The following is a 15,631-nucleotide window of genomic DNA, read 5'->3' on the forward strand; positions in this document are numbered from 1 at the left end:
TGGGAGAGTGAGTATTGTTCACCCTCTCTCCTGGGTCACACATGTCAGATACAGGACCAGGGTATTGGGTCATTGGTCAGATTCAGGACCAGGGAATTGGGTCATTGGTCAGATTCAGGACCAGGGAATTGGGTCATTGGTCAGATACAGGACCAGGGTATTGGGTCATTGGTCATCATAACTTGCTGTCAGGCACAAAACTGTGCTCACTGTGTGTTTCAGAGCCATGTCTTCTGTCTCACAGGACTCCTGTGCTTTCCTGCCTCTCCAGATGTTCTATCCTTTTTGATCTGCCCTCTCATATCCCAATGGACCAGATGGAATAACAGCATGAATAAAACTTCACAGCCTCTGTATACCAATCAGTGGAGGCTGAGGGAAAGGGGCAAAGGAGGACTGGCTCATTGTAATGGCTGGAATGGAATAAATGGAACAGAATCAAACATGTGGTTTCCATATGTTTGATACCGTACCAATTCTACCATTCCAGATATTACAATGAGCTATTGCTCCTCCTGCCATCCTCCTCTGATCCCAGAGATATTAGAAATGACATTGGCTTTTGTTTGGTTCCAGCCTAGCAGATACACACCTGACTCTACTAGCTAATAATCTTGAAGAGTTTGACTAGTTAAGTTGTGTAAAAAAAAATAAAAAATTAAAAGCCTGCCCAGCAGAAACAAATCTGACCCTCAGCAGATAAGAATGGCCATCCCTGGTGTCAGCCATTGATCCTTACTAGACCTGTGCCTTGTTTCCCTACAACCACTATATTGACTGTTCCTAGGTTCACTGCAGCTCAGAAGCAGTCGCTGAAGTCGGCTAGACTCCCATTGTTCCCCATGCACTGGTAGAGTAAAACAGAGGTCTAGTCAGTCCTGGCCCCAGCAGCAGCCACAGCTGTCCCAAACCTTGTAAACGCTCTGACTGAAGACAGACACCATCTGTTGCTTCTTCCTCTCTCTCTACTGCCCTTTCCTCTTTTGCCTGCTCCCTCTCTCCCTCTCTCCCCCTCCCTCCCCCCCTCTCTCTCCTACTTCCTCCCCCTCGTTCTACTGCCCTATCCTCTATTGCCTGCTCTCTCTCTCTCTCTCTCTCTCTCGCTCTCTCTCTCCTCCTACTCCCTCTCTCCTCCTCTCTCTCCCTCTCTCCTCCTACTCCCTCCTCCCTCTCTCTCTCCTCTTACTCCCTCTCTCTCTCCTCCTACTCCCTCTCCTCTCTCTCTCCTCCTACTCCCTCTCTCCTCCTCTCTCTCTCCTCCTACTCCCTCTCTCTGCCTCGCTCTCTCTACTCCTTCCTCTTTTGCCTGCTCTTCCCCTCTCTCTCTCTCTCTCTCTCCTCCTACTCCCCCTCTCCCTCACTCTCTCTACTCCTTCCTCTTTCGCCTGCTCTTCCTCTCTCTCTCCTACTCCCTCTCTCCTCCTCTCTCTCTCTCCTCCTACTCCCTCCCCCTCTCTCTCTCCTCCTACTCCCTCTATCCTCCTCTCTCTCTCCTCTGACTCCCTCCCCTCTCTCTCTCCTCCTACTCCCCCTCTCCCTCTCTCACTCTCCTACTACTCCCTCCCCCCTGTCTCTCCCCTACTCCCTCTCTCCTCCTCTCTCTCTCCTCCTCTCTCTCTCTCTCCTCCTACTCCCTCCCCTGTCTCTCTCTTCTCCTCTCTCTCTCCTCCTCTCTCTCTCCTCCTACTCCCTCCCCCTCTCCTCCTACTCCCCCTCTCTCTCTCCTGCTCTCTCTCCCTCCCCTCTCCCCATCTTCCTAGTAGGGATAGGAATCCCCACCCCCATAGAAAATATGGTTGATGTTTCTCTTGGCATGTAATGTTTGCAGCTCTGGCTGACTTCCTGTTTAGCGGCCAGTGGAGTGGAAGGAAGATTCCTGCAGCAGGCCTGAAGGGAGAAAAATAGCAGCATGTAGAAACTGAAAAAGAAACAGATTATGTATTTTAAAGTTACTGGGAAGCCAGGTTAAACTTGTGTATAGTACATGTTTATAGTGCTAGTTAGCGAGTGTCTGATGATGAGATTGATTGATTTTCATACATAGTTACAAAACTGTAAAATATCTCCGGTAAAGAGTGTGTTTATTTAGGTAGAATCTTAAATGAGCGTTACAGTAAGAGCTGACTGAACAATAACAACCATCATCCTACAACATATAGCCCATGTTGACAAACACACAGTCTACACCATATACAGTGGGGCAAAAAGGATTTAGTCAGCCACCAATTGTGCATCTCCCACTTAAAAAGACGAGAGAGGCCTGTAATTATCATCATAGGTACACTTCAACTATGACAGACAAAATGAGAAAAAAAATCCAGAAAAACACATTGTAGGGATTTTTTATGAATTTATTTGCAAATTATGGTGGAAAATAAGTATTTGGTCAATAACAAAAGTTTATCTCAATACTTTGTTATATACCCTTTGTTGGCAATGACAGAGGTCAAACGTTTTCTGTAAGTCTTCACAGGGTTTTCACACACTGTTGCTGGTATTTTGGCCCATTCCTCCATGCACATCTCCTCTAGAGCAGTGATGTTTTGGGGCTGTTGCTGGGCAACACGGACTTTCAACTCCCTCCAAAGATTTTCTATGGGGTTGAGATCTGGAGACTGGCTAGGCCACTCCAGGACCTTGAAATGCTTCTTACGAAGCCACTCCTTCGTTGCCCGGGTGGTGTGTTTGGGATCATTGTCATGCTGAAAGACCCAGCCACGTTTCATCTTCAATGCCCTTGCTGATGGAAGGAGGTTTTCACTCAAAAAGAGATTTTAACCAAAAAGTTATATTTTGGTTTCATCTGACCATATGACATTCTCCCAATCTTCTTCTGGATCATCCAAATGCTCTCTAGCAAACTTCAGATGGGCCTGGACATGTACTGGCTTAAGCAGGGGGACACGTCTGGCACTGCAGGATTTGAGTCCCTGGAGGCATAGTGTGTTACTGATGGTAGGCTTTGTTACTTTGGTCCCAGCTCTGTGCAGGTCATTCACTTGTGATCATTTTGACCCCACAGGGTGAGATCTTGCGTGGAGCCCCAGATCGAGGGAGATTATCAGTGGTCTTGTATGTCTTCCATTTCCTAATAATTGCTACCACAGTTGATTTCTTCAAACCAAGCTGCTTACCTATTGCAGATTCAGTCTTCCCAGCCTGGTGCAGGTCTACAATTTTGTTTCTGGTGTCCTTTGACAGCTCTTTGGTCTTGGCCATAGTGGAGTTTGGAGTGTGACTGTTTGAGGTTGTGGACAGGTGTCTTTTATACTGATAACAAGTTCAAACAGGTGCCATTAATACAGGTAACGAGTGGAGGACAGAGGAGCCTCTTAAAGAAGAAGTTACAGGTCTGTGAGAGCCAGAAATCTTGCTTGTTTGTAGGTGACCAAATACTTATTATCCACCATAATTTGCAAATAAATTCATTAAAAATCCTACAATGTGATTTTCTGGATTTTCTTTTCTCATTTTGTCTGTCATAGTTGAAGTGCACCTATGATGAAAATTACAGGCCTCTCTCATCTTTTTAAGTGGGAGGACTTGCACAATTGGTGGCTGACTAAATACTTTTTTGCCCCACTGTAGCCCATGTTGACAAACATGCAGTCTACACCAGTGTCTCTCAACCCTCCTCTGCTTCCTCAGGCCCAGCACAGAGACACCTACGTGGAAGAGCGCTATGGGAAGTACAACCTGAGCGACCCGTTCCTGGCTCTGCAGAGGGACAGCAATGCCTTGGGAGTGCAGAGGTCTGGGTTCCACCAGGCTGCAGCATGCTTCAGCCCCCTCGCTGTACTCAAGCTGGTGGTCACCCACTGCAGGAAGATGCAGGAGAAGATTCTGGCCCAACTAGCTGCAGCTGAGAGCAGACAGAGGAAGGTAGGTCTGGGGCTGGCGCTTGGGCAGTGGCTGGAGATGGGGTTGGGATTTGGAGCTGGGGCTGCAGCTGGGACTGGGGTTGGGACTGGAGCTGGGACTGGAGCTGGGGCTGCAGCTGGGACTGGGGTTGGGACTGGAGCTGGGACTGGGGTTGAGACTGGAGCTGGGGCTGCAGCTGGGACTGGGATTGGGACTGGAGCTGGGACTGGGACTGGGGTTGGGACTGGAGCTGGGGCTACAGCTGGGACTGGGGTTGGGACTGGGGATGAGACTGAGGTTTAGATGCCAACCCCTCCACTCTTGATTAGATTAAAGATAAACTAGCTGGCTACCAAAGCATAACTAATCAGGGGGGGGTATTTTCCACCTTGTCTCAGGGAAGTATTTAGTGAGCAGAATATCCTAACCTGAGAACGGATCATTTCTGTGTCTCTGTCTCCTCCCTGGGGTTGTGTCAGGCCATTGCAGATCTGGAGGAAGAGAGGAGAAGGCATGCAGAGGACACAGCCGAGGGCGATGATGTCACTTGCATCCTGGAAAAGGAGAGGGAACGCCTCTTGCAACAGGTAGAGTTAACATCAATAGTGATGAGTGATGATAACTGCTATGGGCTATTTCGTTTTTATCCGTTGTAACCTATTCTACTCTATTCTGTGCCTTTAGCTGGAGTTTGAGCGAGGCCAGTTGTGTCGTCTGGAGAAGGAACAGAAGAAGGTCCTGGAGCAGCTGGAGGAGGAGCGGGTGCAGCACAAGCAGCTCTCCTCTGCCCTGGCCAAGGAGTGCAAGTGGGCCAGCCAGCGGGCCCTGGAGGAGGGCCACCGCCTGGCTGAGGCAGGCCGTAGGCTGGAGAAGGAGCAGGGGGAAGTCCTTGCCCTGAGGGCTGAGCTGCAGGAGGAGAGGAGGAGGGCCCTGCAGATGGAGGCCAGGGTGGAGGAGCAGCTGGCTGAGTTCGATACGGAGAGGGAGCAGCTCCGCTCCCGGCTCAAGAAAGAGGAGGCCCAGTACTGCCAGCTGCAGGAGCAGGTGGAGGCCCTGAAGAGAGAGCTGCAGGGAGAGAGGGGAGATGAGGAGGAGAGGAGAGAATATCCTGTGGACCCACAACCCAGCCAGGCAGAAGGGGGCGAGACTGAGGAACCTAAAGTCAACGGGCACCATGACTGCCCCACGGAGGAGCAGGTGCCATCCCTTCCATACGGATTGGGCCAGGACAACTGGAGTGAGAACAGCAGCTCTGTTCTTGGGTCCCCTGCCCTCCTTACCAAAATTATATCCCTCTGCAGCACAGGGACCTCCTCTGTCACCTCCTCCCCATGCTCCTCTCCTCAGCTGGCCACCAGCCCCAGCTACCAGTCCTCCTACCAGGTAGGCATCAACCATCGCTTCCATGCTGCTCGCCACAAGTTTCAGGGCCACACTGACCCAGAGCAGCAACAGCAGCAGCAGGGTGGAGGAGGGGGTGGTAGCCTGCCTCACTCCCCCAGAGACCTGTCCCCAACCCCTAGCCCATCCCCTGAGCCCGTCTCTGTCCCTGTCCACAGCCCGGCCAAGCAGCTGGCCCGCAGCACCGTCACCCAGGTCCTGTCCCGCTTCACAGTCCAGCAGGGGGCCAAACCTCCGCCACCCAACAGTTCTCCCTTTGGCACTGACTACCGTAACCTGTCCCCCTCCTCCCCGGTAATCCCCAGGGCCTCTGGTGCTGCTCTGCCTCTGGGGGTCCGCTCACCTACCATTCCCCGAGCAGAGAGGGGCAACCCGCCCCCCATCCCCCCTAAGAAGCCTGCCCTGGCCCAGTCTCCAGCGTCGCCCATCCCTGGTACCAGAGCCAACCACTTCCCTGAGCTGTCTGGAAGCTGTGGTCTCACCAGGTGCCAGGAGAATGTTAAAGAGCTGGATATGGTGGTGTCCTCCACCAGCTAGTCTAGCCTGCTACTGGGTGCTACTAGCGCTGTGTTCTCTTATACTGCTCACATGTTTGTATGCAGAGAGATGCTCCAAAGCACTGTCAAGTTAACTTTATTGGAATTTTTTGGTCTGTTTCATTCTACTATAGCACTATACACCTAGTTGGAAAAACATTAGGAACACCTTCCTAATATTGAGTTGCACCCTCTTTTAGCCCTCAGAACAGTCTCAATTTGTTGGGACATGGACTCTACAAGGTGCAGAAAGCGTTCCACAGGGATGCTGGCCATGTTGGCTCCAATGCTTCCCACAGTTGTGTCAAGTTGACTGGATGTCCTTTGGACCATTGTTGATACACACGGGAAACATTTGAGCGTGAAAAACCCAGCAGCGTTGCAGTTCTTGTACCCCGTTCAAAGGCACCTAAACCTTTTGTCTTGCCCATTCACCCTGTTCATGTCTCAATTGTCTCAAGGCTAAAACATCCTGCTTTAACCTGTCTCCTCCCCTTCATGTACACTAATTTAAGTGAATTTAACAAGTGACATCAATAAGGGATCATAGCTTTAACATGGATTCACCTGGTCAGTCTATGTCATGGAATGAGCAGGTGTTCCTAATGTTTTGTACACTCAGTGTAGATATATTTGTACGTATCCATTTTTTGCTTTCTGAATCGTAATAAATAAAATAACAACAATAAGAAATAATAATAATAATAATAATAATAATAGCATAAGTTTATTCAGTAAAATGGTGAAAAACAGGCAAAAATGCATGTCAGTTACGGCGTACAGTCATGGGCCAATCAAATCTCTCTCTCTGCACTACTTATCATCAGGGTTGGGCTCAATTCAGAATGATGGAACTGACTCCCATTCAACTCATGAGTTGAAATTGAAATTTAATTGGCCACAAGATGTAGAATTTGAGGGAGTGACAGGAAGTGGAATTTAATTCAGTACAATTCAAAGAAATTCCACTCAGTCATAGAACATGAGAGTTTCATTGAATCTGACAGGTCACATTTCCAGATACCAAATAATATTTCACTTTTCTCTGGAAACAGTGTTCATATACTTTCTTCACCTCTATGCTTAGAATAGCCAATTATATTTCCACCAAGCATTTCATTTGTTTGGCTTCTTTTTGAAGGCCTCAGGGTCAACTTGATGGATAAACTAATGCATTCTGGGAAACGTAGTATTTTCGCAATATTTAACTACATTTAAGTGATTAATGAAGTACAGTTTGTCCTGAAAATCAATTGTTTCAATAATATTTTATATTCATGTATATATTGACATGTTTGATGTACAAGATGTACATTATATTTGTATAGACTACACCCAATATAGAATAGGCATTTGAATTGCATTGAATTTCCCTGAATTCAATTCTATTTCATTTCATTCAAATTAAAATTACAATTCTGTATCCTGTTTACTACTTCAGTTCTAATTCAATTCAAATTCAGTAATTGTATTGGAATTTATGAGACATTCTCAATTATATTCTGAATTGAGTCCAACACTGCTTATAATACAGCTTCTGAAATTGAGTTAGGAAATATACATATCTCTAAATCAGGATTTGGATTTAGCCTGCTTTGATGTTCTGGAAACACTGAATAAAATAAGAGAGTTTATCCTGAACTTCAGAGTTTAATAATGAAACTAGGCGGCTTAACACATTATATTTCCTAACGTGGCACATGATTTTAACATTCTGTATCTTCAAGTCTTGATCAGTTGACAATATGTATAATGTATACAGTATTATTATTAATATAATGTACTATATGTATAGTAATTACTATAACAAATGTATATTTTCTCTCATACCCATGGTTAATTCGTTTTTTATGTGGTACATCAGCATTAAATGTTATCTTAGTGTATCACTTGGCTGCCAGGACTGGTAATCAGCACTGCTGCATGGTTTAGTAAGACAATCAAGTATTATATTATAGTTATAGTATTACATAGAATTTACTGTACTATAACTTGTGTTATTTACCCCATAGCTATTCTGGCAATGATGAGGGGGTCGTTGTGGGGGGAAATATCCAAGTATTATACATCATAAAAATGTAATATATTGTAGTATCGTCACTTAATGATTTCTGCTTGCATTTGCTGTTAATTTAATTGAATATGATCTTAAAGGTCGAATGCAGACATTTTTATCTCAACGTCAATGAATTACTGGGTGATATTTAAGTACCTTACTGTGATTGTTTTCAATTAAAATGTTCAAAGAGGAACAAAAAATTGCTTCTTTCGCAAAAAGCAATTTGTCAAGCAATAATTTTACTAGGACTGTTACTAGGACCACTGGGAGTGGTCTGAGTGAGCGGCCTAATTGGACTAGCCTAGTGGGAGGGACATGTCATCTGAAAACTAGCTATTGGCAGAGAGGGCAAACTCTCTTTGTTGTTGGTCTATTAATTATACCGCCTGGTGATGTCACCAGGCAGTCCAAAACCACACCCATGCTGAAATTTCAGGCAGTCTTTTAAAACAGCTCTTACACTAAAAGGGCATTATCATCCTTTTCACAACTGCACAGTATTATTCCAACCTCAGTGTGGAAATATACACTGTAAATACAAAAGTATGTGGACACCCCTTCAAAGGAGTGGATTTGGCTATTTCAGCCACACCCGTTGCTGACAGGAGTAAAGATGGTCTGTCCTCGGTTGCAACACTCACTACCGAGTTCCAAACTGCCTCTGGAAGCAACGTCAGCACAATAACTGTTTGTCGGGAGCTTGAAATGGGTTTCCATAGCTGAGCAGCCGCAAACAAGTCTAAGATCACCATGCGCAATGCAAAGCGTCGGCTGAAGTAGTGTAAAGCTCACCACCATTGGACTCTGGAGCAGTGGAAATGCATTCTCTGGAGTGATGGATCACGCTTCACCATCTGGCAGTCAGACAGATGAATCTGGGTTTGGCGAATGCCAGGAGGACAATACCTGCCCCAATGCATAGTGCCAACTGTAACAGTTGGTGGAAGAAGAATAATGGTCTGGGGCTGTTTTTCATGGTTCGAGCTTGGCCCCTTAGTTCCAGTGAAGGAAAATCTTAACGCTACAGCATACAATAACATTCTAGATAATTCTGTGCTTCCAACTTTGTGGCAACAGTTTGGAGAAGGCCCTTTCCTGTTTCAGCATGACAGTGTCCCTGTGCACAAAGCGAGGTCCATACAGAAATTGTTTGTTGAGATCGGTGTGTAAGAACTTGACTGGTCTGCACAGAGCCCTGACCTCAACCCCATCGAACACCTTTGGGATGAATTGGAAAGCCGACTGCAGCCAGGCCTAATCGCCCAACATCAGTGCCCGACCTCACTAATGCTCTTGTGACTGAATCGAAGCAAGTCCCCTCATTTAGTGGAAAGACTTCCCAGAAGAGTGGAGGAGGCTGTTATAGCAGCAAAGGGGGAACCAACTCCATATTAATGCCCATGATTTTGGAATGAGATGTTTGACAAGCAGGTACTTTTTGGCCATGTAGTGTATGTATACACAGCGCAATTCACAGCACAATTCTATTTTACAGTGCTCAGATTATTATGTATTGTACTGCATTGCATAACCTTTTAAACTTCCATGCATATGATTGAATGTTAATGTTTTTTTATACCATGCTAATCATGTGATTTGTTACAGTATTATCCATGATGGATATAAAATGAGTCCGCTCACTTCCCGCCCTCACTGTATCTATTTATATATCGATTGATCAATAACCATGGTCTGGTAGTTTCCAACGCACATTAAAAGATCTGACCATGCTTTCCTGTTTTTACTGGTTGTCCGTCGCTTTCTTCTGGTCTATGAGAGAATCTCAATTGCATTTCCTTTATTCCTTGCGTCCTCTCTCCTCGTGTCATTCACAAAACCCATTGGATGAGAAAGTCATAGGGGCGGGAACTCTAACCTTCTGATCCAATGGATTTTGAGAAGGAGGTGAGGAGGGAGTATGTGAGGAATCATGGAAATGCATGCAATTGAAATTGTTCCTCTTTTGAATCCCACTAATTGTGGCCCTATCCACCAGGTGTCACTGTTTCATTACGTAGCAGGCAAAGGTACTCACTCTCGCTGTCTCTGGTATAAAGCCCCCAGCCAGCAGATAACACTGGAAAATCACTGTGTACACACCTCTACTACACACACAATGAATGGCGCTCGCTCTAATCACAGCCAACAGAAAAGGATTGGACTTAACAGCTCTGGTTAAAGTTAAATAAAGGTTAAATTAAAATAAAATATGTAAAGTTGTAATTACCACACCACTTACAACTTTCCCATGAATAAGGCACTGATGCTTCAACCCAAAACATGCATGTTGTATTCTTCTGGTATGTGTTCGTCTTTTGTGTGTTGATTCAATCAAGAGTAGCACAAAGGCAGCCACCAGCTGTTGTGAAATTGCAAATAAAATAAAAAACAGGAAGGCCTCTACACTGTTTATGCTCCCAATTCAAGCAGTGAATCTTTTCTGTTCTTCACATGTATTCTTTATTAGCCCAGCACCTACGTTTTTTAAGGATTTGAGAACGACCACAAACTTTTCAATTGAAATAGTGTCATTTTTTTCAACTTGTTTCATACAATCTGTGTTTCGAAATGTTACAGTGAAGTAGATGTATACAATTTCTGTCTCATCCAAAGTCAGTCCATTAGTAACCCAGCACTCCGTTATTCATATTCAACATGTTCCTTACTATGGCCCGGTATCTGAAGCCAAAGTTAAGTAATTTCAGAGTGAGTGACCTTATGGAGTGTGGAGCAGGTCAGCATGCGCTGACCAACCGACTGGGGTAGCAGACCCGTTTCTCAGCCGACAGGCGGTTCCTCCTCTCCTGCCTGCATGGGAACAGAGTGGGTCACCTCCCCTGCTCCACTCACCTCATTAACATTCCTGTGTGGGACAGCAGGGCCGCATTGCGAGGCCAACACAGACATGTCTGGCCTCCAGCAAAGCTCTCTCAGTAAACACAGTCCCTGGATGATGAGCTGTGAGTGGCCACATCTGAGCTGCTGTGACAGGCTAGGGCTCAGGCAGGTTCTATCTGCCGGCCCGGGCTGAGGGCAGCTGAAGGCCAGAGCGGAGGCAGACTAAGCTCCCATGTCTGATGCCAGCCCATCACTTGACCTAGAGACATTTTACTGTCCTCTAAGACGGAAAGTGGATCTTTAAGTAGAAATAGTACTATAATAGCACTGTCTGTTACCACCACAACCAGGAGGTTCTACAACAGACTATGCTGTAAATCGTTGTGGTACAGCATGAGAGAGCCAAGGGACGTACTGTAGCAAGGTACAGTAATAAGTCATGGTGTAGTTAGTAGGATGTGATATGATATCATCCTCAACTACTGGTAGGTGTGTCGGACAAGGTGTGAACATAATTCATGCCAGAGAGGTCAAGGTGAACACATTAACCATTGTGATTTACAGAGAGAATTACAACCCCTTCACAGACCTCCAACCACAAAATAGCCTGAGTGACTGTTCGCACTGTCCCAACCCTGTAAGAGGAGATCTATTAACAGGCCGAAGGAAGTGACACGCGGTAGTGGCTGGCTATGTTGCCATGTCGTCATCCAGGCCAGGACAGACATCTGATGGGACAGGCAGAGTCTCTCCCCTGCCACTGTCCTCCTGTCCAAAATTAGCCTGGACCATGAGCCTGGCCCAGAATAGGAGGAATGGTCGCATTGTGGCATGGTGCTGAACGCTCAGAGTCCACAGCTGGAGCGTTCTAGACAGGGGGCCTACTGGCCCATCACCTGCTTCCTGTAAAGCAATTTGTTATAGAGTTGTCACTGTAAAATCTACAGCCCGTCCGTGAGGTAAAGAAAGACGGGGTCACACGTAATGAGGACACCGCAGCCTCGGTCTGGCTGTGATGTAACCAAAGGAAGGACAAACACTTCAAGCTTAGCCAGTAGCTGTGGGTAGACACATTTTTTTTTATGTACAGTGAAGCATGTATGCTCCATGTTTTAGAATAAAAAGATATGTGAGGCCAAAAACAACTGTGATGTGTCATGTCATATAATTAAGCAGACAATCATTTAATTAGGCTTCTGAATCCCCCTGCTCCCCTTACTCCCAAGAGAGACACATACTGCGCCTCCGCTGTCTATGTGTTGGTCATTTTAGACCACTCCCAGCACCACCTCCACTCAAATCAAATGTATTTATATAGCCCTTCTTACATCAGCTGATATCTCAAAGTGCTGTACAGAAACCCAGCCTAAAATCCCAAACAGCAAGCAATGCAGGAGTAAATGTCAGTTGGCTTTTCATAGCCAATCATCAAGAGTATCTCTACCACTCCTGCTGTCTCTAGAGAGTTGAAAACAGCAGGTCTGGGACAGGTAGCACATCCGGTGAACAGGTCAGGGTTCCATAGCCACAGGCAGAACAGTTGAAACTGGAGCAGCAGCACGGCCAGGTGGACTGGGGACAGCAAGGAGTCATCATGCAAGGTAGTCCTGAGGCATGGTCCTAGGGCTCAGGTCCTCCGAGAGAGAGAAAGTAAGAGAGAAAGAGAGAATTAGAGAGAGCATACTTAAATTCACACAGGACACCGGATAAGACAGGAGAAGTACTCCAGATATAACAGACTGACCCTAGCCCCCGACACATAAACTACTGCAGCATAAATACTGGAGGCTGAGACAGGAGGGGTCAGGAGACACTGTGGCCCCATCCAATGATACCGCCGGACAGGGCCAAACAGGCAGGATATAACCCCACCCACTTTGCCAAAGCAAAGCCCCCACACCACTAGAGGGATATCTTCAACCACCAACTTACCATCCTGAGACAAGGCCGAGTATAGCCCACAAAGACCTTCGCCACGGCACAACACAAGGGGGGGCGCCAACCCAGACAGGAAGATCATGTCAGTGACTCAACCCATTCAAGTGATGCACCCCTCCTAGGGACGGCATGGAACAGCACCAGCCCCTGTAATAGGGGAGAATCCCAGTGGAGAGAGGGGAACCGGCCAGGCAGAGACAACAAGGGCGGTTCGTTACTCCAGGGCCTTTCCGTTCACCTTCACACTCCTGGGCCAGACTACACTCAATCATATGACCCACTGAAGAGATGAATCTTCAGTAAAGACTTAAAGGGTTGAGACCGAGTCTGCGTCTCTCACATGGGTAAGCAGACCATTCCATAAAAATGGAGCTCTATAGGAGAAAGCCCTGCCTCCAGCTGTTTGCTTAGAAATTCTAGGGACAATTAGGAGGCCTGCGTCTTGTTTGTACGGCAGGACCAAATCGGAAAGATAGGTAGGAGCAGGCCCATGTAATGCTTTGTAGGTTAGCAGTAAAACCTTGAAATCAGCCTTTGCCTTAACAGGAAGCCAGTGTAGGGAGGCTAGCCGGAAAGTAGAGCATTCATCAAGATTAATTTTCAGATTCAACAGAATATCTCTTTGTTTCTTTTTTTTTTTCTTTTTTTTTTACCCCTTTTTCTCCCCAATTTCGTGGTATCCAATTGTTGTAGTAGCTACTATCTTGTCTCATCGCTACAACTCCCGTACGGCCTCGGGAGAGACGAAGGTTGAATGTCATGCGTCCTCCGATACACAACCCAACCAGCCGCACTGCTTCTTAACACAGCGCGCATCCAACCCGGAAGCCAGTCGCACCAATGTGTCGGAGGCTACACCGTGCACCCGGCAACCTTGGTTAGCGCGCACTGCGCCCGGCCCGCCACAGGAATCGCTGGTGCGCGATGAGACAAGGACATCCCTACCGACCAAGCCCTCCCTAACCCGGACGACGCTAGGCCAGTTGTGCGTCGCCCCACGGACCTCCCGGTCGCGGCCGGTTACGACAGAGCCTGGGCGCACCCAACTCACGCCCTGACCATACTAAAACAAAGACATAATAAAAGAACTAAGGTCAGAACGTGACACCCAGGACATACATGCATTATTCTATATGCTGACCCAGGACATACATGTATTATTCTATATGCTGACCCAGGACATACATGTATTATTCTATATGCTGACCCAGGACATACATGTATTATTCTATATGCTGACCCAGGACATACATGTATTATTCTATATGCTGACCCAGGACATACATGTATTATTCTATATGCTGACCCAGGACATACATGTATTATTCTATATGCTGACCCAGGACATACATGTATTATTCTATATGCTGACCCAGGACATACATGTATTATTCTATATGCTGACCCAGGACATACATGTATTATTCTATATGCTGACCCAGGACATACATGTATTATTCTATATGCTGACCCAGGACATACATGCATTATTCTATATGCTGACCCAGGACATACATGTATTATTCTATATGCTGACCCAGGACATACATGTATTATTCTATATGCTGACCCAGGACATACATTTTCCTGGCCTTAAGGTTCAAGTTCTCTTGTTTTTTCCCTCTCAACCTATGATCTCCTGCTCTTCAAATAAATACACCTCTACATGTTTTGTTTAGACCGCGGTCTCTTCTCAAGAGTTATCAAGAGGACCATGCTACAAAGGTAAACACTTACTTTATCCTCACAATTGATATGCCAAATCCACAAGGTATTTTCTCTAAAGGTTGAAGGTTATATAGGTGAGGTTACTGTATGGGTTAGGGTTAGGGGTATAGCATTTAAAATCATATATTTGAGAGACAGTGTACTCCTGTCCTTTGTAGTAGACTATGGTCTGATAGTGAAGGGAAAACTTAGTCAGTTGCACAACTGAATGTGTCTTCCGCAGTTAACCCAGCCCCTCTGAATGTTCGGTGGGCTGCCTTAATCAACGTCATCGACGCCTGGGGAGCAGTTGTTGTTGGCGGTTAACTGTCTTGCTCAAGGGCAGAAAGAACGGCAGATTTTTCCACCTTGCTGGCTCAAGGATTCAAGAGCGCTGGTTACTGGCCCAGCGCTCTTAACCACTAGGTTACCTGCCACCCCATGGTGACAACCATTCACTCTCAAAGGCATCCAGCTGGGATCCAATGGCAGGCCAGGCCATGTACTGAAACAGCCAACCAGGTCAGGCCAGGGCAAGCATGTGCTGAAACAGCCAACCAGGCCAGGCCAGGCTAAGCATGTGCTGAAACAGCCAACCCACCCCTCCCCCGGACAGATTATGAGGCCTTTCAGTCTATCTCGATGGAGAAACAAAGTTCCTAGTTAATGATGTGTCAAAGCATGAAAGCTTGACCTCTCATAGTTGAAGGTGCCCCAAGCAAAACTTTCTCCAGCGCTTGCTGTGCTGACACAATGAAACTCCAGTCACATACCTGTTTTACTCCCACGTCATAGCTTACAATGCTATGTGCCAAATGTAAAACATCTAGATGAGATAAGTTGATGTCATCTCAAGAAAATCAAGAGATGAGAGTAGTTACTGATGAGATTTATGGTTAAAGCTCACCCTTTTGGCCTTGTTTAAGCTCCGTACACTAACTGCCTTACAATACACTGTCAATAGCGGTCTGTTTATTCAGTCATTTCTGTTTAATTGGTAATTTCAGATACATTTCATAGGCCTAAGCAGTGTGCAATGTCATCTCCTAAAATAAACTACAGATTGTGTGGTCCCAGCCATGTGGTCCTCATAGTAATGGTTTTATGGGCTTAACACAACACCATAATGCATATGTAAGCAGTGAAATATATTACAGTTTTGGGTTGTTTCTTAGATTGCTATGTATTTGTATAACACATATAGAAATGTATTTGATCTATTTGGCTGTGTTTCATGTGGAAAATAGTGGCAAAGGAAATGAAAGGCAATGGGATGAAAAGGACACCAACA

General features: G+C 46.2%; 1 protein-coding gene across 1 annotated transcript in view; it reads left to right on the forward strand.

Moving 5' to 3' along the window:
* Positions 1 to 6,067, forward strand: part of LOC110494691 (CTTNBP2 N-terminal-like protein) — a 29,175-nt gene extending 23,108 nt beyond the window's left edge. The window contains exons 3-5 of the mRNA XM_021569985.2: positions 3,649 to 3,882; positions 4,341 to 4,448; positions 4,546 to 6,067. Coding sequence (XP_021425660.2) covers positions 3,649 to 3,882; positions 4,341 to 4,448; positions 4,546 to 5,799 — 1,596 coding nt within the window. The 3' untranslated portion in view covers positions 5,800 to 6,067. The remainder of the gene's footprint in view (positions 1 to 3,648; positions 3,883 to 4,340; positions 4,449 to 4,545) is intronic.
* The last annotated feature ends 9,564 nt before the right edge of the window (positions 6,068 to 15,631 follow it).

This window comes from Oncorhynchus mykiss, chromosome 17 (assembly GCF_013265735.2).
Source record: "Oncorhynchus mykiss isolate Arlee chromosome 17, USDA_OmykA_1.1, whole genome shotgun sequence".
Lineage (NCBI taxonomy): Eukaryota > Metazoa > Chordata > Actinopteri > Salmoniformes > Salmonidae > Oncorhynchus > Oncorhynchus mykiss.